We start from the raw sequence: 21,918 nt of genomic DNA, 5'->3' as shown, positions 1-21,918 counted from the left end.
GGCAGGTTCCAACCAAGACCTCAACAGTGGAGCTGGTTGAAAACACAACAGCAGGGTAGGCAAAGCAAGGCTACAGCAGTGATCTTGTGATCTCCAGTCATCTTGTGGTGTGCATCAGCTTCTTGTAAACAAAATCACACCCAGGCATTCTCCATTGAGGAAAATCAAATCAGATCAAGTTTAATTGTCATTCAAACCATACTCCCAAATACCCCAAATATGTGGATCCCAGATCAGCCTTGACAGTGACCTGAGGACCCACCAAAGCAAAACCCATAAGGAGAACATCATACTCAACTCGAGTCACGCACTTCTTGCTCTACTACTACAATGATATAATCTACTTTTTTCAATAATTGTACAAGTTCCTTCTCCTGATATTTCTCACTCATTTGTTCTTGCTTTTTATCCTCTACTTGAATGGGTCAAAGTTTAACTACTAAACTATTATTGTAAGCTCTGTTATCTCTAATTGGTGTTTCTACAAGATCAGAGCAGCCTGGAACTGTCATAAATCTAAAATCAAGAATAACAGAATAATGACTGATTCTTACATGGAAGTGAAATTGTCAAAGGAAGTTCATAATTAGCTTGACTATATGTCTGGAGCACAGACTAAGGTGGCATTGTACAGAGGGTAATTACAACCATTAACTATGATGTATGACTGCAGCCAGCAAATAGCTATTCCATGAAAACTAGCTGAAGTATTTTTGAGTAATAACTGCTATACCATTTACTATTTGTAAGCTATTTGCATCCTCATACATTTTGCTAGTTTCATCACTATAGTACCGGTGAAGTTTAAAGATAATGATTCTGCCAGTAATAGAACATACAATGTTCTATACATTGTTCTCAACATGTATGTTCTCAACATACATGCATCTGACAAGACTCAGCCCTTAAGACTGTACTTTATGCTATTATTGATTTTCGCATTCACAAGAACTGCCATCACTCTGAAGAGAGAGCATTCAGTGGATGGGGCAGGTGGATGTTGACTAGCCAAAATTATGTCCCAACAACCTTGCGCTTTCCACCGCAAGTAAGATGGAAGAGGTGGCAGTAGAAAGACTGCTGAGAACCAGCTGCCCGCATGCAGCTGAGCCTGGCTTGTGATCAGAGTTCATTGGATTGGATTGGAAACAAGCCAGAGACACCATTGATCCAGTAGGATTTTCATGATGGGAGTCAGTTTATTAAAATTAATGACTGGAAAATCATAAGCAGTATGCATTCCAATTTTTTATAGTATGTAATCCCAGCAGGCACATTAGGAATTTACTCATGGTTGATTTATCAAATATGTGTTCCATTCAAAGATACAAAAATATTTTTTGAACAAAGGCCCTTTATAAATGATTAAAGTCAATTCTGTAAAATTGTAATATGTAATTTTCATTTAACAATAATGTATTCACATCTGGCACTATGTACAGAATCCTGCTGACAGAAATTAGTACAATTAAAATAGAATTAGCACTGTTGTATATATGATCCCATGAAGGCAGATTATTGCAAAACAAAATAAAGCCAGTCTGAATTTATTAGAATTTGAACCTTTTATTTCCAATTTACAGTCTAATATTCTATGGTTCATTTTTCTATATTGTATATTATGTGTGGAACAAATGATCAGTTCAGATTATGTGCAAAATTGCAGATCTCTTATAATGGAACTGTGCAGAGTTTTAAAAAAAAGGATTTAGAAAACTTTGAAAATGAGCAATTTTCATGGGCACATAATTAGTAACTTTAGTGTTGATTTTTTTATATAATACTTGGCACAGGAAACAATCTGTGTAGATTGCAATCAGTCAATTGTAAAGATATGTTTCTTAGCAAGGCATAATGATTTGGAACCGAGTTTGTTCATAATCAGCGTCCTGAAATCAGTGGTGTAATGATGCCTATTATTTATTGTGATTGGCTCTTGAGAATATTAAGGATAATGATTAATGGAAACAGTCTCTTGTTTACCTTGAGTGCTGGATGTAACAATTGCAGATTGTTTCTCAGTATGTCAATGTTAACAAAAGCAGAAATATCTGCCTTTAGGTTGTTAAAATAATCTTGATTTCACAGTGACAACTATTATATAATAAATATTTAACTCTGACTAAATAAAATTAGGCTATAAAATGTATTTATAAGATATAAGAGTAATAGTTGATTTATTTTAAGTATCTAATTTTTTTGGACATTATGATTTATGTGAACTTTGTATATTAGTTCTACAATAGTTATCTACCAATCATCTAGCACCACAACATTTTCAAATTAGAGATTAAATGTAAATCTATAGTTGTGGAGACAAGAGTACAAGGTGCATATTAACCATCTCCTATTCATCTCTTATTCATCTCTTATTAACCATCAGCAACCTATTGACAGTATATACTCACCTCATCAAATGTAAGATGCATTGTCATCTTTCCAAAGGCGACTTTCTACAGATGTATGGCAGAGATCATTCTCCAAAAGCAAATGGGCATACACATTAAATGATAACTGCATTCCGGAATCAGAATCAGGGTTATTATCACCATCTTATATGATGTTAAATTGTTATGTTGCAACAGCAGTGAAGTACAAAGACATGAAGTTACTATGAATTACAAATTAAGTAAATAGTGCTAAAAGCAAATTAAGTAATAGTATCACACACAACATGCAGGTGGAATGCAGCAGGCCAGGCAGCATCTATAGGAAGTACAGTCAACGTTTCGGGCCAAGACCCTTCATCAGGACTAACTGTAATAAGAGATAGTAAAAGATATGAAAGTGGGAGGGGGAGGGGAGATCCGAAATGATAGGAGAAGACCGGAGGGGGTGGGATGAAGCTAAAAGCTGGAAGTTGATTGGCAAAAGGGATACAGAGCTGGAGAAGGGAGACGATCATGGGATAGGAGGCCTTGGGAGAAAGAAAGGGGGAGGGGAGCACCAAAGGGAGATGGAGAGCAGGCAAGGAGTGATTGTGAGAGGGCCAGAGAGAGAAAAAAGAGAGAAAAAAAGTAAAAAAAAAGGGGGGGAAATAATAAATGAATGACTAAATGAGTAAGGGATGGGGTAAGAAGGGGAGGAGGGGCATTAACGGAAGTTAGAGAAATCAATGTTCATGCCATCAGGTTGGAGGCTACCCAGACAGAATATCAGGTGTTGTTCCTCCAACCTGAGTGTGCTTCATCTTTATAGCAGAGGAGGCCATGGATAGACATATCAGAATGGGAATGGGATGTGGAATTAAAATGTGTGGCCACTGGGAGATCCTGCTTTCTCTGGCAGACAGAGAATAGGTGTTCAGTGAAACGGTCTCCCAGTCTGTGTCGGGTCTCACCAATGTATAAAAGACCACACCGGGAGCACCGGACACAGTATACCACACCAGCCGACTCACAGGTGAAGTATCGGGTCATCTGGAAGGACTGTCTGGGGCCCTGAATGGTGGTGAGGAAGGAAATGTAAGGGCAGGTGTAGCACTTGTTCTGCTTACAAGGATAAGTGCCAGGAGGGAGATTGTGGGAAGGGACGAGGGGGACGAATGGACAAAGGAGTCGCGTAGGGAGCAATCCCTGCAGAAAGCAGAAAGAGACGGGGAGGGAAAAATGTGCTTGGTAGTGGGATCCCGTTGGAGGTGGCGGAAGTTGCGGAGAATTATATGTTGGACCCGGAGGCTGGTGGGGTGGTAGGTGAGGACAAGGGGAACCCTATCCCGAGTGGGGTGGCAGGAGGATAGGGTGAGAGCAGATATGCGTGAAATGGAAGAGATGCGTTTGAGAGCAGAGTTGATGGTGGAGGAAGGGAAGCCCCTTTCTTTAAAAAAGCAAGACATCTCCTTCGTCCTGGGATGAAAAGTCTCACCCTGAGAGCAGAAGCGGCGGAGATGGAGGAATTGCGAGAAGGGGATGGCATTTTTGCAAGAGACAGTGTGGGGAGAGGAATAGTCCAGGTAGCTGTGAGAGTCCGCTTGAATTTCCAGCATCTGCAGATTTCCTCGTGTTTGCGTTTTAAACAATAGTATCCCTGGGTTCATGGACCATTCAGTAATCTGATAAAGGAGGGGAAGAATCTTTGGCCACCTTCTCCAGGCACCTCCTCCTGAGAATGTCTTTGATGGCGAGGAGGCTGGTTCCTGTGTTGGAGGTGGCTGAGTTTACAACCCTCTGCAGCTTTTTCCAACCCTGTACTGTGGAGCCTCTGCACCAGGCTGTGATGCAATCAGTCAGAATGACCTCCACCATACACCTATAGAAATTTGCAAGGATTTCAGCTGACATATCAAATCTCCTCACTCTGAATAAAGTAGAGCCACTGGCATTCCTTCTTTGTCATTGCTCAAGACAGGTGTAAGATGTTGATACCCAGACAATTAAAGTTACTCACCCTTTCTACCATTGACCTCTTCCATTTCCTAAATTTCACAATCAGTTTCCTGATCTTGTTGACATTGAGTTGGACATTGTTGAAACATTACTCATCCAGCCTCTCACACTGGCCTCTACTTCATCATCTGAGATTTTACCAGAACAGCGGTGTTGTCAATTGTCCTTGTGTTGAGATTCATGTTTTAATAATTGCATAATTTAAAGTATATGGCTGGAATATATTTTTGTCAACTGTTTGCTGTGCTTACCTTGGAACATTAATATTTGCTTTACAGTCATTTTTCACTGTGTTATATTTTCAAATCCATTTTTGAATAAAAACTAATTCTCTTTGGAAAGAATTCTTCACCTAAATGCAAACTATTCAGTCAATCTGAAATGAATAAAATGAGAGGAAGGTTAAACTAAAGACCGTCCGGTGTTGTAGTGGCACCTGCACTGCACTTCAAGGCAAGCGGTCTCGAGTTCGAATCTGGCGGGTTCCTTCCATGCTGTGTTGAGCATTGAGCTAGCAACTCAGCCTTATAAAAAACAGACATATGCTATAAAAGAATGGCAAGATTGTCACCCATTGTGCCACAAAACACAGAAAGGAACAACAACAGGGTTAAACTGAAATGCATTATTCTTCCACTAGGATGAGAAAAAGATAATTAGATTCTTTGGAGGTCTTTCATCTCTAGACCAGCTTTCCACTCACTTCCCATATACTTCAGTCCCCAGTGTCCGACTATCTTATTAAATCATAGATTTTAAACACTATACATCCTTCAGAAGATTGGTTGTTTCCAGATTCTATCATCTGCAGTCTCGTCTGACTTAGTTTGAAGAATTTATGTTTAAGTTCTGGACTTGGAATAAATCAGGCAAACATGAAATATGGCCCCATTCCAAAACATCAACGGTTTAATCCTTTATGTAGACGCTGCCTGACCTGCTGAGTTCCTCCTATATTTTGTATGTGTTGCCCTGAAATATGGTTAATTATTTACAAAAAAAATACACTTTGTTAAACAAATGAGCTATTTTGAATTTAGTAACATCAAGTTCTTGTACAATCAGCTGGTGAAACATTATTGTTCATGCTCTGTTTTAATTCTGTTAATAGGAAATAGAACATTCAAGTTAGCTAAGTAACAATGGATTTGTAAGAATAATGGGTTGCCAGAGATGGGAGAGGTTAGAACTTGCAAACGGCTTTACTTGTCCAGTTTTGTCTAATAATTAAGAAACCAATAAGCTCACTTTCCTATCAGACAGTTCAAAGGTTCATTTTTTATTGAAGTATGTATCCATTTACAACTCTGAGGTTTGTCTTTTCCTAATGGCCACCAAAGAAAGAACGTGAAATTGTTCAGAGAGAAACATCAAATCCACCCCACCACACGAAAAAATGGCAATCTGATCATCAACCCCCAAATCCCCCTCCCCCCACACAAAACACAAGAACACTGACCGCCAAACAACCCCTCCCCCACAAAAAAACATAACAGAATGCAACCAGAACATCGACCCCAAAAACCCCTCCCTTCGCACATCACAACGGAAAAGAAACAGGCTAAAAACACAGAATATAAAAACCATAAGTCTGGAAAAGTCCGCAATTCATAAATGCTATAGTCCAATCCATAGACACAGAACCACCAAACCATCCTCCAACACTGAAAGAGAGGGTCACCTCACGAACACAGAGAGACCTAACTGCCTGCCACAGTTAGCCACACAGCAGTTAATAAGATGCACTTAAGTCACAAGTGACCCATTCTCAATTTATTTTCATTTTTAAATAATCAATGGAAACATCTTTGATATTAATCCTTAACAAATTTTTAACGATTGCGCAGCTGGCATCCGACCTGAAAGTGTCAATGAGTTTGGTGCAAAACTTTTCCTTTTGACAATGCCATTAAAATGATAAATATTGACTAGGGAGTGGTGAATCTGTGAAATTCTCTGCTCAGGGAACCAGTAGAGAGGCTACCTCATTAAATGTATTCAGGGCACAGTTAGATAGATTCTTACATAGCAGGGGAATTATGGGCTATGGCAGTGAGTCCAACCGTAATCTTAGTGAAGATCAAGATTAGCTTTATTTGTCATATGTACATCAAAACATGCAGTGAAATGTATCGTTTTCCTCATATCAAATAAGTGAGGATTGTGCTAGGCAGCCTGCAAACGTCACCATGCTTCTGACATAAGTGGCAGAGCAGGCTTGACTGGCCAGATGGCCTATTCCTGCTCTTATTCCTTATTTAATTATGTTTAGGGAATCAAAGTTTAAAATAAATGTTTCTTCAAAAATTAGTAATTTCTTTTTCCCTTTCTTTTCCAGATCTTTCCTTTGACACTATGCAGCAAGCTCTCCACCAGTCTGTTTTCATGTCAACCATGTCTGCTCACACTGTTCGTGATCTCCCCCTTTGCTGGGAGCAGCACTGCAAACTACTGCCCAGCGTGCTGAACTTTCAGGCCAGCAAGGTGTCCAAGTGGACTATCGATGAGGTACAACACTGATAAAAACTATGGTTTATAAAGGACGATGAGATAAAATTATGCACATTCGGGACAAGTAAAATTGCTGGCCTGTATGCATCTGTCTGCCATTTCATAAAAAGTTTTTTAAGCCTCAAGAGTATTCCATAGTACATGACATATCCTAATATACTGCACTTTATTCATTGACTGACGTCCATAAGAAGGAAGAGACACTGCAGATGTTGGAAATCAAGCATAATACACTCAAAATGCTAGAGGAAATCAGCAAGTCATCATCTATAAACAGTTGACGTTTTGGGCCACAACATTCATCAGAGCTTATATTAAAACCAGGTTTTGGTTGCCAGTAACCTGTACATAAATTTACAGGTATCTTATGTAGGATGCAAGTTATATCTGGGGTGCTCCCAAAGGCAAAGTACACAAATTGTCTGACTTAACACTACTGATCAAAGATTTTTTCCTGATCCCAATAAAAAAGTGAAATCCTTTGCTGCTTTCAGTACATCATCCTTAGGATTCAGGTGCCTATCCTGCCCTCAAACTCAGTAGACATCTGTCATTAAGATATAAGAATTTTAACCCAGACCAAGAACAAATTCAAATAAACTGACATCGTTATAGAGGGGCAAGAAACTAGGATGGATAATTATATTTCATGCTTGAAATATTGGCCATGAGTGAGTGCTTTGTTATACTGGGAGCACTTATTACTTAAGTGATAAGTAATTACATGAACAATATTGTGTTTCTTTAGTTTTGTGGCTGCCTGTAAGGAGACAAATCTCAAGGTTATATGCAGTATACATACTTTGATAATAAATGAACTTTGAAATAATAATGACATTACAATCCTCCATGCCTGATTCTAAAATTACATAATCATCTATTATAGATTACCTTCACCATAATAGAAACAAGAACATGAATGGGAAAGTAAACCTCATTTAATAATGTACTGTTAGTTACCTCCCAGTATCTTCCATATTAATGTTCAGGACCAACAATATCAATTAGATAGCTATTTCATTGGATCAGATGTGAGGGATCTCACTGCTATGTCAACTTTTAAAATTGGATTAGGGTGAGCAGTTTCAACAACTATCGCACAGTGGCACTCACATCTACTGTAATGAAATGCTCTGAGAGGGTGGTTATGGCTAAACTCTGTTTCTGCCTTATCAAGGACCTGGACCCACTGCAATTTGCCTATCACCACAATAGATCTACAGCAGATGAAATCTCATTGGCTCTCCACTTGACCCTGGATCAGCTGGACGATAGTAATATCTACATCAAGCTGCTGCTTATTGATTACAATGCAGCGTTCAATACAATCATACCCGCAGTTGTAATCAAGAAGTTCCAAAACCTGGGCCTCCGTACCTCCCTCTGCAACTGGATCCTTGACTTCCTCACCAGGAGACCACAGCAGTGCAGATTGAAAATAATATCTCTTCCTCGCTGACAGTCAACACTAACTCACCTCAAGGATGCGTGCTTCGCCCACTGCTCTACTCTCTATACTCACAATTGTGTGGCAAGGCACGGCTCAAACACCATCCACAAATTTGCTGATGACAAAACTATCGTTGGTAGAATTTCTGATGGTGACAAGGAGGTGTACAGGTGTGAGAAAGATCAGCTGATCGAGTTGTGTCACAGCAACAACCTTTCAATCAACGTCGAAGAATTGATTGTGGACTTTAGGAAGGGGAACTCAAGGGAACATACACCAGTCTTCGTCAGGGGATTAGAAGTGGAAAGGGTGAGCTGTTTCAAGTTCCTGGGTGTCAACATCTCTGAAGATCTTTCCTAGGCCCAACATATTAATGCAATTACACAGAAGGCAGTACAGCGGCTATATTTCATTAGGAGTTTGAGGAGACTTGGGATGTCAGCAAAAAATCTTACTAATTTCTGTGGGTGTACTGTTCAGAGTATTCTAACTGATTGCATCACCATCTGGTATGGAAGAGCCACCACACAGGATCAGAAACTCAGCCCACTCCATCATGAGCACTAGATTCCCCTGCATCCAGGACACCTTCAAAAGGTGATGTCTCAAAAAGGCAGCATCCATCATTAAGGACTCCTATCATACAGGACGTGTCCTTTTCTCATTGCTACCATCAAGGAAGAGGCACAGGAGCCTGAAGACACACACCCTCAACATTTCAGGAACAGCTTTTCCTCTCCACAATCAGATTCCTGAATACCCAATGAAACCATGAGCACTTGAACATCACCTTAGTATTTTTGAACTCTCATTTTGCACTGCTTATTTTTTATAATTTATTTGTTTATTTATTTGTCATTTATAGTTTTTATTATTATGTATTGCAATGTACTACTGCCATAAAACAACAAGTTCTACAACATATGCCATGATATTAAACCAGATTCTGATTCTGAATCTAAAGATAACAAAGGCACATACAGTATAAACAGAATTGACTAAAGGTATTAATGGTCTTGGACTGAAACATCAGCTCTTTATTCCTCTCTGTAGACGCAGCCTGACTTTCTGAGTTCCTACAGTGTTTCATGTGTGTTACATTAGATGAAAGAGGCAGTGACACAGAATAAAACCAATACAGTTCATCCTGGCTGTGCAGAATATTATGATTTCAAATTTCAATTTCTTTGTAACTCTGTGTTAGACATTGTGCATTTAAGGAAGCAAATGAGTCTTAATAACAATCCCCTATCTTCTAATGATCTATTTTAGGAAGGAAATTTCATGTATTCCCGGTGTAGAACCACAATGCACGAGACGGTGGAATCCAGAGAAATGGAACTCTTGTGTTTATATCTCTGCCTCGTGTTTACATTCAGTTATTCATTTAGAAATCATCCCTTCAAGCCTCGCCACCAGTAATTCCCATTCAAACCTAGCCTAATCGTGGGACAATTTATAATGACCAATTAACTGACTAACCGGTACATCTTTGGACTGTGGGAGGAAACCTACGTATAGCACGTGAGGATGTACAAACTCCGTACAAAGGACGGCAGGATCGAACTCTGATCTCCGAAGCCCTGCGCTGAAATACCACCATGCTAACCACTACGCTACAGTGGCATCCCAAATTTACAGCTAACTTCAACAACATTCATTTTATTCCTCCTTGCTGGTACTTTTCAGCCAAGTGGTAGGTGCATGGGATGATGAAGCCAGGCTCTTCACTAAAACAACTGAGGCAATGGAGAGAGATTAGAAAAGCATTGGCCAAAGAGACCAGTTCTAAGAATACAATATGAAAAGGAAAGAATTGTAGGGACGTAGGTGTAGGCTAAGGCACTGCCACCAGATATGATGCAAAGGATGGGAAGATGAGTGGATGCCCAAGAATCTAGTAAACAAGATCCTTGGTTGGCACTGGAAAAGTTAGATTTTGCTGTTTCTCTCCCCACGAATGCTGCTTGACCTGCTGAGTGTTTCCAGCATTTGGAGACAAAAAAGGACTGCAGATACTGGAATGTAGAGCAACACTGTGCTGTCTTTACGACAGTTATTTAGTTTATAATATTTTTGCTTAGTAATTCATTCGATAGTATTTTCTAGTTAGAATTAGAAGTGTTTAAAGTATATTCATTGCATGTAAAATATATCGGCATGCGATGACGTCACATCCGGTTTCGCCGCGTCTTGTGGGAAAATACCGGTTTGGAATTAACGCGAGGGTGGGGGCTCACCACGAGGCACACCTGAGCAGAAGTTGTTTTGCAGGCATGAGAAATCACAGTGAGAGCAACGCTGTAAGTTAATAGATAATCGATATATTGAACTAAGATGTTAATGCCGATCCTGTTAGAAGTAACGACGGTAGATAATGTTTATGCTTTCGTTAGTTAAAGAGTCGCGGATAGTTTGCATGGAAGTGTATTTAAAGTAGTCAATGGAGCAGGTAAACTCTCCCTGTATACTGCACCTTAGTGTAATGTAGTTATAGTCACCTTTGCAAGTATTTACACTTGAAATGTGATATTAAGGAAGGAACAAATACTGTATCAATCTTGTATTGTTTTATCAACAGTTTTCACCATATGTTAATGTGAAGAGTGAACAGTAAATGGTTAATCTTACTGCGATCTGGTTCTTATTAACTGTGGTTTATCTCGACATTTAATTCGGCGTTTCGTTACACGCGAAGGAGAACGTTACAAACACACAAAGTGCTAGTGGAACACAATGGGTCAGAACATATACAGTGGAGAAATGGACAGTCAACAAAACACCGTCTTGTCTTTTTTCCTCCTTAGATGCTGCCTGACCCACTGAGTTCCACTAGGGCTTATTGTGTTAGCTTCAAATTTGCTATTTTTGTATTGGATTTCCAGAATCTAGTTTTTGCTATAATTACAAGAAAATTTGGGAGGGATTTTAACACATCATTAAGAGTCTGAATCCTGAGAACCAGAGATCTACCTAGTTCAATAGGGACGGAATGACAAGACAGTGACACTCAGTGCAGAGTTGAAAGCATATGAAATTTTGTAAACAGGAGAAGATCTGCAGATTCTGGAGCAACACACACAAAATGCTGGAGGAACTCAGCAGGCCAGGCCACATCTATGGAAAAAAAGTACAGTTGAAATTTCATGCTGAAACCCTTCGGCAGGACTGGGGGGAGAAAGATGAGTAAATTTAAAATGTGAGGGAGGGGAGAGAGAAACACAAGGTGGTAGGTGAAACTGGGAGGGGGAGGGGTGAAGTAAGGAGTTGGGAAACTGATTGGTGAAAAGATACAGGGATGGAGAAGGGGGAGAACGGAAGGCTGTGGAAGAAAGAAAAAGGGGGAGGAGCACCAGAGAGAGATACTGGGCAGGGAAATAAGATGAGAGAAGGTAAAGGGGATGGCAAATGGTGAAGGGAGAACAGGAAAGTGCTCTCTGCACGTCTAGATGAATTGAAAATATTCAGGATAAAATACTTTTGTTTTCTATTGTCTGAATTTGCAGAAATCATTTTGGTAAAGTGTATGGGGAAAGGATCGATGCGAGGCTGAATAGAAGAAAAATGACTCAATTGAGAAAAGACTGGCTGGAAGGCAATTGAATAGAAGTTATTTTTCTTATCATACAAGTAAAGGACAGATAAGAGGCAGCATTCTGTTACTATTATGATAATGAAAAATTATTTTTTCTAAATCTTCTATTCAGCTGCCTTCCAGCTTACCTTTTCCCAATTGCGCCATCAATCAGGAAACAGCAGCTGGAATTTGTGGGACATGTCCTGAGGAAAGAGAAGCCCGAACATCGTGCAGTGACAGGAAAAATTGATGGAAGAAAATGTCTTGGTCAACAGTGCAAGACATTTATGAGTTACATCAAGGGATGGCCACACAAAAGTTTTTGAAGATCTTATTAGAACTTCTCAGATTAAAGACAGATGGAAGACCATGATCGCCCACGTCATATTTCATGGCACATAATGATGATGATGAAGAGTATAGGAATCCTTGGATTTTTTTCTTGGTAATAAAAGTAGGCATTGAATAAAGGAGAAATGAAGCTTTGAATTATCTTTACATAATAGGACAAATAGAAGAGTGGGAGGCCTGGAAATGTTTAATGAATCTTATGTATGTTGTCTTCCAACATTTTTAAATGGAAAGATGTGTATTGAGATCTACATGAAACAAGAGGAATCACTGAATGAATGTCAAGTTTATTCCACCACCCTTTGAAGAAGAGAATTCTAAAGATGCAGAGCAAATGCAGGCCAATGGGAATGGCTTGTGTAGCATGGATGATTTGGGCCAAATGACCTGTATCTAGGCTATATGATTCTACAGGCAGCCCTACAAGTGTTCCATCAATTAAGTTCATTTTTGAACCAAACTCCCATACTTAAGAAAGAGGTGTCTTTTTCTTTCACCTGGAGGGCAGGGGCAGCAAATGTGCAACTTGCAACCAACTCTGACTAAAAAAACTGTATCACTTAGCTGACTTTACATATACATGTAATGAGTGATTGACAACGGTAAGGAGTTCAGAGTTGTCCATGTTACTCTGTACTCTGTCATTAACATGCAATTAAGTGGTCTATGGGTCTGATGTCGGGGAGGTACATACTGTGTCATACGCAGTGACAACGTTGAGCAGTAAACAACAGAAACTCAGAATTCACAGCAGGAGCCTCAAAAACTTTCAAACTCCTTAATATGAAAAATCTTTCCAGAAACTTTTAGAAAAGTATCTCAGCTCAAGACATTTGAAAATGAAGACAGTTAGAATTAGAGTTAAATTGCTGATTTAATTAGCAGAGGTCTTGACTGTTGTTGTAGATACGTGAGTTTGAAAACCACCATGCCATCAAAGGAATTTAAATTCAAATTAAAAGAACTGTTAGTATCCATAATTGTTGTCATGGCCAGGCCGTGTAATTACCAGGCCGCTGTGAAAAGAAATGTCTAGTTCAACAGTGTTCTTTAGGAAGAGAATCAATCCATTGCCATTAGCCATTTGGATGTGGAAATATAATATTGCTCCATAGTGGATTTAATTGCTTGAACTGCTGACCCAACAGCACTGTAGGTGTCACAGCAGGACAACAGCAATGTGATTGACTTTTAACTGTCCTGTGAAATGGCCCAGCAAATTACTCAGTGGCAGCAAACTGTGAGTTCTGAAGAAGAGTTGCCAGAGATCTGTGGCAGATGGAACAACACGAGGCATATATCCACTGGTATCCTTCTTGCCAATTTAACTGTTGTGGATGCATTTTTTCTATAACAGTGCTGCAAAAAGTGGCCAGTGCATATTTGCAATGGATTGCTGAATGACGTGGATACAGAACAAACACAGCAGCTCAGAATTAGATACTTTGAGGAAAGATGATCCGCAGAACCATACTTCCCCAGTTTGTAATGTTTTGGCCTGATCTATACCTCACACTGCCATTACCATAGAGCTGAAGAGCCAACTCTGGTTCAATGAGAAATGTGGAAGAGGAAGTCCAGTACAGTATCTGAAACCAGCCAGTTAAACCCAAAGCACTGCAATCCTACAACAAATAAACAGCCTCAAGGCTCTTGTGTCCTACTACTTACAGTCGTGTGGAGGTTGAAAAATAACCAATAGACAGGAGGAAGTAGGGGTGTGGAGAGCTTAAAGAAACTTTGAAGAACAATCTCATCTAAGTGATAATGGAGCCCAACATTTAAATCACAAAGCAAAAGCACGCAGAACCATCTTCAACTGAATAGATGGTTGTTCTCAGCATCTTCTTGAGGTCCCCACCATTATAAATCCCAGAATTCAGCCAAAGTGACTCATTGCCATAGTATGAAGAAACCCAAGACACTGAACAAACAAAGATTGTGGGTCCAGACAATATTCCAGCTATCATGTTCTCTGCTATCCGGCTCATTGCCACTTCTCTCCTCTCCCGTTGGGCAGAGGAGACAGAAGCTTGAGAGCCTGGACCACCAGTTCAAGGACAGCTTCTATTAATCTATTACCAGACTCTTTTTGTCCCAATCTATCCCTTCATGGCCCTTGCACTTTATTTGCCCTGCACTTTTCTCTGTAAATGAAACAAAATACCTTGCATTCTGTTTTCTCTTCCTACCTTGGTATAACTGAGTATGGCATGCAAAACAAAAGCTTTTCACTGCATCGCAGTGTCATGATAACAATGATAAACCAATACCAATACTAAACTCACTGTTTCTCCAGAAATACCATCATGCCAATTATAACATATAGAACATAGCACACTGCAGGCCCTTTGGCCCACAATAAAAAAAAGCATATTCAGAATTGTTTTTGAGGTATCAACTGAAGTAGAATCTACTAGTCCATAAACTGTATATCCATCACCACCAGAGAGCCAGTGAGACCAGATTATTAGAGTTTTACTGCAGTTTTCAAAGGACTTTAGTAGTGTAGGCAACTGTTTTTTCTCTTTGTTAACATTTGATCTAAGCTGAACTTACTCTTACATAAAATAATTTATTGCCCTAGAGCAGGTGTTCCAACCCTTTTTATATGCCATAGACCTTTACCATTAACCAAGGAGTCCATGGACCCCAGTTTGGGAACCCCTGCCCTAGAATGTATGACTTGATGACAGTTAAGTCCAGTATGTTTCAAGACACCCAGAGTATTATTCTGTGATCTATTCTTCCATCCACTCAGTTGAGAATAGCAAGATGAAGTTAAAATAGATTGCAATGAGAACATGGAGTATTATCCAAAAGAAATACTGTAAGTCTTGAAAGCACAGCTGGTTTCCAAATAATAGCCACATGCTGTTTATTTGTTATAATGCAAGGGAGGGGGCAATCCCTTGAACTAAACACCATTTCTTAACAGAATTTATTCACAGGATAATCTGAGGCAATACAACATAGAACAGGGGTTCCCAACATGAGGTCCATGGACCCCTCAGTTAATAGTAGGGGTCCATGGCATTAAAAAGGATGGGAACCTCTGACTTAGAATGTGAATGTTTATACCTCCCACACAGCTCCATTCAGTAATCAGTAACATCAAATTGAAACCTCATTATTCAAAATAACTTCATGATACACGATGAATTGAAGGTTAAACATGGACTTGTTTATTGACAGTGTTATCATGTTTGTTTTCTGAAATATATCACATTAGCAAGTGAACAGAACTCTGACATTGAGTTGACGTTTTGACATTGATAGAATTGCTTTGTTGATATCATTGATTGATGGCAGTTTAGTTGAAGGTGCGAATGTCAATTTCATTAATGTGAAGCTGACAATTTTGCAACAAACATTGTCAGACCACATTAGTATCGTAAATTGCAGCTATAATATTGATAATCTGAGTTATAGTACTGGCAATTGCAATTATGTCAAAGGACTGTGCATGGTTGACATTGCTTGTACAATTGCTCACACTGTGGCTCAAAAAGCAGCCCAGAACCTGGAAGTCTGGAGCCAGAGACTTTTCACATGACTCCCTAAAAGCTCTTCCATCTTCTACAGGCATGTCAGGAGTATGATGGGGTGGGAGGAGACAAACAGTTAGCACTGTTTTAGAGTAATTAGATTGATAGACATTGAATTCATCATACAAAATTTCTTCATATTAACCAGATTTATAATGAATAAGAAAGAACATTCCTCCATTGTTTTTCTCATCATGACTACATGGTGAACTCCTTACCTTCTGGCCATCGCACTGTGGGAGTACCTTGATCAGAAATACTTAAAGTGGTTCAAAAAAGAAGTTCACCACCACCTCCACAATGAAACCCCCGGCCCCGTAAGCAAATAGAAAATAATTCAACGCACAAGCTCTCTGTGTGGTAAAACCAGCTTCATGCTGAGGCATCCATGAGCCCAGACTGAGACCCACCAGAAGTCAGGAAATGGATTCTATTCCATCCACCAACTGGCAGTAGGATCTTTAGCCACCATGGGAAGGTTTGCTGTTCACATATTTGCCCTTACTTTCAAACGACTGTCAAGCACCGAGGAAGACTCTGTCTCATCTACTGCATTTGTCAAGATGTTGAGCCAGCCTTTCAAATTACTGCCTTCGGCTAATGTCAAAACTAATCACAGTGTTTCACTTCCCAATGCAGTTGAAACAAAGTATTGAACCAAAAGCAGTCAACTACCTATTAATTCCCTACTGGTCCCGCAAGTTCATGTCTTCCCACCTGTCTACAAACAGATGAAAAGATGAGCTGCCGCCTGGTGATCAATATTTGCAGGGAAATGGTGTAGACTAGTTTAAGGCAATCCAATGAAAGACCAGGGAATTGAACAGTTTCTGCTGCACTCAATATTAACTGCAGAGATTTACTCTTCCATACATTCTCAGTCCTTTGCAGTAGGCTACTCAGATCCTCTCTACAACCTGACTTACTCAAGGGTGATGATCTTACCATACTAGAGTCCAAATGGGCAATGCCAAATATTGGTCCAAGTGTGACTTTGAGAGTCCGACTCTGCCATTAGACTAGGAGGCATCATACTGGATACTTGAAGAGGTGAGGGGGTAATGACAGATAGGAAATGAATGTGATTTGAGTGAATTATAACTTACCCGTGCAACACGCAATTCAGAAAATACTAGGGGAGCTCAACAAGTTAGGTGTTATCTATGGAGGGAGTAAACAGTTGATGCTTGGGCTGAGACCCTTCTTTCCCCTTTCTAGATTTCATGGCCTGACCACATGTTAAAGTGGTGAGTCTCCTGATTCTCCAGTTTCCTCCCATATTCCAAGATTCAATGGAAGGCTCATTGGTCACTGCAAATTGTCTCTAGTGCCTACAGCAGGAGTAGGATCCGATGGCCATAAATGGGAATATGGGAAGAATAAACTAATACTAATATAGGAATAATATAAATATATGCTTAAAGATAGTGAAGACTTGATGGCCGAAAGGTCTGTTTCAGTACCATATGCATCTGATACATGGGAGAGACTGAGGAGAGGTATCTAACTGGACGTGTGATGGGAGAGACTGAGCAGAGGTATCTAACTGGACTTGTGTGGTGGGAGAGACTGAGCAGAGGTATCTAACTGGACGTGTGATGGGAGAGACTGAGGAGAGGTATCTAACTGGACGTGTGATGGGAAAGACTGAGCAGAGGTATCTAACTGGACGTGTAATGGGAGAGACTGAGGAGAGGTATCTAACTGGACGTGTGATGGGAGAGACTGAGTAGAGGTATCTAACTGGATGTGTGTGATGGGAGAGACTGAGTAGAGGTATCTAACTGGACGTGTGTGATGGGAGAGACTGAGGAGAGGTATCTAACTGGACTTGTGTGATGGGAGAGACTGAGCAGAGGTATCTAACTGGACTTGTGTGATGGGAGAGACTGAGCAGAGGTATCTAATTGGACTTGTGTGATTGGAGAGTTTTATGTTCCATGCAACTGGCCCCAGGGTGGTAAAGAAGATGACTTTCCTTTTTGATCAGGGCTTCGAATAAAAAGGTCAGGAAGTTGCTTTGGTTAATTCACCTTTGGAATACACATGGATTTCAGTTCTGCATTACAGGGAAGACGTGAAAGGATTCAAAAGAATCACCAGGGTGTTGCCTGGGTTAGAGAGTAGGAGCAAGGGGCAGATGGAAAGACTTGTATTTTCCCGTCTGGAATGTTGGAGGCTGAGAGGATAACCTGAAAGAAGTGTTGGTTTATTATTGCCATGTGTATCAATGACCTGCAGCAAATCATCCCAAACAATTGTGTAATCTGCAGAGGACCATCTCTGTGCTTCCATTGTCCTCCTGATTGTGGCACAGAATTAAACGGAATGGAAATAGGCCCTTCAACCCAACTCATCCTAGTTGCCTATCTGAATTAGTCCCAGTTGCCTGCATTTGGTCCTATATTCCCTTCCCTCTAACCCTTTCCTATCCAACTATCTGTCCAAATGTCTTCTAACTTTGTAATTGTACTCATGTCAAACAGCTCATTTCACATATTCATCCCCTCCTACGTGGAAAAAGTTGCCCCTCAGATTACCTTTAAATATTTCATCTTATATCTATGCCCTCTAATTTTAGATTCCCCTTCCCTAAGACTGATCATCTACACTCCCATTCTTTCACCATCCCCCACACACACCAGTCACCAGTACAAATGATCAATCTAACCGACATGTACTGTATCCACATTGGTCCAACTGTTAAGTACAACAGTTCCTTGAACTCTAACAACTTCTACAGTTTGCCCTCTCAATAGGCAGTTTGGTCAGTCAAGCTGGTGAAAAATATTTATACAAGTTTCCTGGCTGCTAACTTCCAGAGGCTGCTCAGAAAGGGTTAGAGGGGACAACGGAGCAAATGCAGACAACTGGAACTAACTCAGGTTGGAAACTTGGATGAGGTGGATAGAAGGGCCTGTTTTCTATCCCACCGAGTTTTGAGACCTTCCTAGTCAGATTCATTTCACTATTGCAGGGGTTCCCAACCTGAGGTCCACAGATCCCTTGCTTAATGGCATTGGTCCATGCGTAAAAAAGTTTGGGAACCCCTGCACTATAGCAACACAATATTGTGCTTACATTGTAAATTTCTAGTCACACCACAAAGACAGAAAGCATAATAAATCTATATTCTCAGCAAAAAAATAATAATCTGATGTCTTTAAAATGCATTTATTCTGTGCTGTCTTTCAACATACCATGAGTAAAAGTCAGAATATCAATATGCAAAAATCTCTAGGGATGATGCCCTTCTATTTAATTTCAATCTGAACAACATGTGTTTTATGCTTCCTGCGTTGCAACAGTAGGTCATCTTCAATTCATTTCCATCAGTTAACGTACGTCAACCCTCAGAAACAGAAGAATCATTTCTCCGTTAATCATTTTTATGCTATGGGAAGGAGTTCATTGAGTGGTCAATGGCAACAAATGCATTAAACAATGTCTTATATCACAAACCATTTCTAGTCTCACTCTTAATTAAAAAAATTCCCTTCATCCACTACCTGTCATCTCTACTAATCAGGATCCCAGCCTAATAATTGCAGGTTTATCTCTTCTGCATATTTTATTAGCCTTGGGTCTCTATAATTTGCAATCCATCTATGATATGCACATCACTGAAATATATTTTGTATGACTGCTAACACACTGCTCTCTCTTATCAGAAAAGGTGGAACCTAATGTGAGCAAGGTGCTTTTCCGGGATAGTAATTGTAGGATTCCATATTCTCTAATATCAACACCTAAAATCAACTATCATGAGGTCTTTAAACTCTAGATTTGACTTTTTCAATGTTATATGTCAGTATCATCAGTAAGCCTGTTGAAGCAGAAGACTAATCCCGTATTTATCCTGTCCTCCATGAACAACTGAAAGCAGCATGTTTGACACCTGGGTTCATGTACATTATTGACAACCCTAAGTACTACCCTAAGGATTGCACACATATTGCTTTCTGGAATCAGGCTGGATATTGAGAAAGAACAAGGATTCAGACAAGCTGTTATCCTGAGAGAGGTATCAACCATTTCTCAATAGTAGCATTCTTGCCTCTGGGTTGGAACTTTGTTGGTTAAACTCCCCCCCCCCAGACACATGAGCAAGGCTGAACTTCAGTCCAGTTCTGAGTGAGCGTTGCACTGACAGATCTTCAGGATGAGATTCTAAATCAGGGCACAGCCTGTCTGCGGCAGATAACATAAACAATTCTACAGTAATTTAAGAAGAACGTGGAACAGTACAGAGGAACAGGCCCTTTGGGCCAGTATGTATTAGTTAACCAGCTAAAAAGTAAATCTAAAAGCCCCCAAAATAATGAATCCATCCTGCCTACACAAAGTCCAGCTTCCTGACATTCACGTGCCTATCTAAACATCTCTTAAACGTCTTTAATGTATTTGCCTGTACCACCATTCCAGGCAGCCGTCACACTCTTAAAAAGCCCACCCCTCACATTCCCCTTCAAACCTACCACCTCTCACCTTCAAGGTATACCCTCTGGATTTAGACATTCCTAACCTGGGGAAAAGATACTACCTATCTACTCTAGCTATGGCTCTCATAAAATCTTATAAGCCTCTATCAGATCTCCCACTCAGCCTCCGCTGTTCCAAAGAAAACATCCAAAGTTTCTCCAGCTTCTCATGATACAACATGTACTCAATACCAGTCAGCACCCTGGTAAACCTCTTCAGCACCCTCTCCAAAGCCTCAATGTCCTTCTTATACTGGGAACTGTATGCAATACTCCAGATGCAGCCTAACCAGAGATTTATAACATTGCAACATAACCTCTTGACTTTGGAACTCAATGCCTCGACTAATAAAAGCAAGCATTCCATAAGCCTTCTTAACCGCATTCACGACGTGTGTAGCTGCACTCATGGAGCTAGGAATTTGGATCCCAAGATCTCTCTACTCAGCAACACTGTAAAGGGTCTTGTACTGTCTCCTTGCATTTGTCCTAAACACCTCACATTTATCTGGGTTAAACTCCATCTGCCATTTTCTGCCCATATCTGCAACTAGTCTATATTGCACTGTATTCTTTTCTATCATCTGCAAACTTACTAACCGCCTATCTACATTTTCAGCTAGGTCATATATCTATACATCACAAACAGCAAAAGCTCTAGTACAGATCCCTGTGGAACTCCACTAACACAGTGAAGAGGAATGCTTTAATCACCATTTCTATTCAGTGATCATTTCCCAACCAGCATCTATAAACAAGTTAGATGGATACCATCCATTGCTTCTGATAGATCCGAGCTGTACACACATCCACTCCTACATTTCCTTCAAAGCCAACAAACACTTCAGAAATACTTCATGAGCAACAAAGCATTGCGGAAATCATAGACGTCCAAAGATAATACAACCAATCTTGCTTCATATTTTGAAATAAATATTCCTTTTTTGTTTCATATTCAGGTTGCAGACTTTGTGCAGACTCTCCCCGGTTGTGAACTACAAGCAAAAATCTTCAAAGAAGAGGTAAAAAAAAAGAAACCCCCAGTTTCTACCACCTTATTGGTTGACTGTCACAGTATTGAGCTGGCATGACTGCTGTGATATAAGCCAGGCTTTTGCCTGCTAATTTGATTTTCATTTCAAACCTATTACTTTCACCAGAGACACAAATGACTGTGTATTTTAATTGTAACTGTAACTGGAATTTTCTGTTTGCACCTTTATTTCAGGAATAGGTTCTAATTTCTGAACAAATCATTTTAATATTAAGAACCTGGTAAATGCTTCTCGAATTTTGCAATTAATTATCAACTAAAGTTGATGTATTTATTTTGTTTTATTATCTGATGCATATTGAGTATTACCTGATGCATGTAAAGGTAATCTTTCTACTTCTTTCTATATGATAAATACATTGACCACTACAAATGAATACAGTGGACTCTGGTTAATTGGGATACATTAAGGCCAGTACATTTTGGCCCAATTAAGCGGCTGCTCCAATTAGCTGAAGTTTCTTGGAAATAGTTAAAAAGGTATAAAAAAGACAAAATGAATAACAAATTATGTATTTAATTGAAATACAGAACAAGTTAGAATACTATCAAAACTACTAC

The 21,918-nt window shown here is 39.8% G+C and overlaps 1 protein-coding gene across 10 annotated transcripts in view; it reads left to right on the top strand.

The window, feature by feature from the left end:
• The window catches only part of LOC132401655 (lethal(3)malignant brain tumor-like protein 4), a 380,142-nt gene that overhangs the window by 344,273 nt on the left and 13,951 nt on the right, over positions 1-21,918 (top strand). For 6 of the 10 annotated variants that reach the window (XM_059983695.1, XM_059983702.1, XM_059983685.1 and 3 more), the window contains 2 exons: positions 6,724-6,893; positions 8,074-10,535. In XM_059983695.1, the coding sequence (XP_059839678.1) occupies positions 6,724-6,893; positions 8,074-8,355 (452 nt within the window). In that variant the 3' untranslated portion in view covers positions 8,356-10,535. Of the gene's footprint in view, positions 1-6,723; positions 6,894-8,073; positions 10,540-21,262; positions 21,326-21,918 lie in introns of those variants that run through there. The other 4 variants (XM_059983770.1, XM_059983710.1, XM_059983719.1 and 1 more) reach the window with 3 other exon arrangements.

This window comes from Hypanus sabinus, chromosome 1 (genome assembly GCF_030144855.1).
Source record: "Hypanus sabinus isolate sHypSab1 chromosome 1, sHypSab1.hap1, whole genome shotgun sequence".
In the NCBI taxonomy this organism is placed as follows: Eukaryota; Metazoa; Chordata; class Chondrichthyes; order Myliobatiformes; family Dasyatidae; genus Hypanus; species Hypanus sabinus.
The sequence above is the reverse complement of the archived record's forward strand: the minus strand, read 5'-3'. Positions and strand labels throughout refer to the sequence as shown.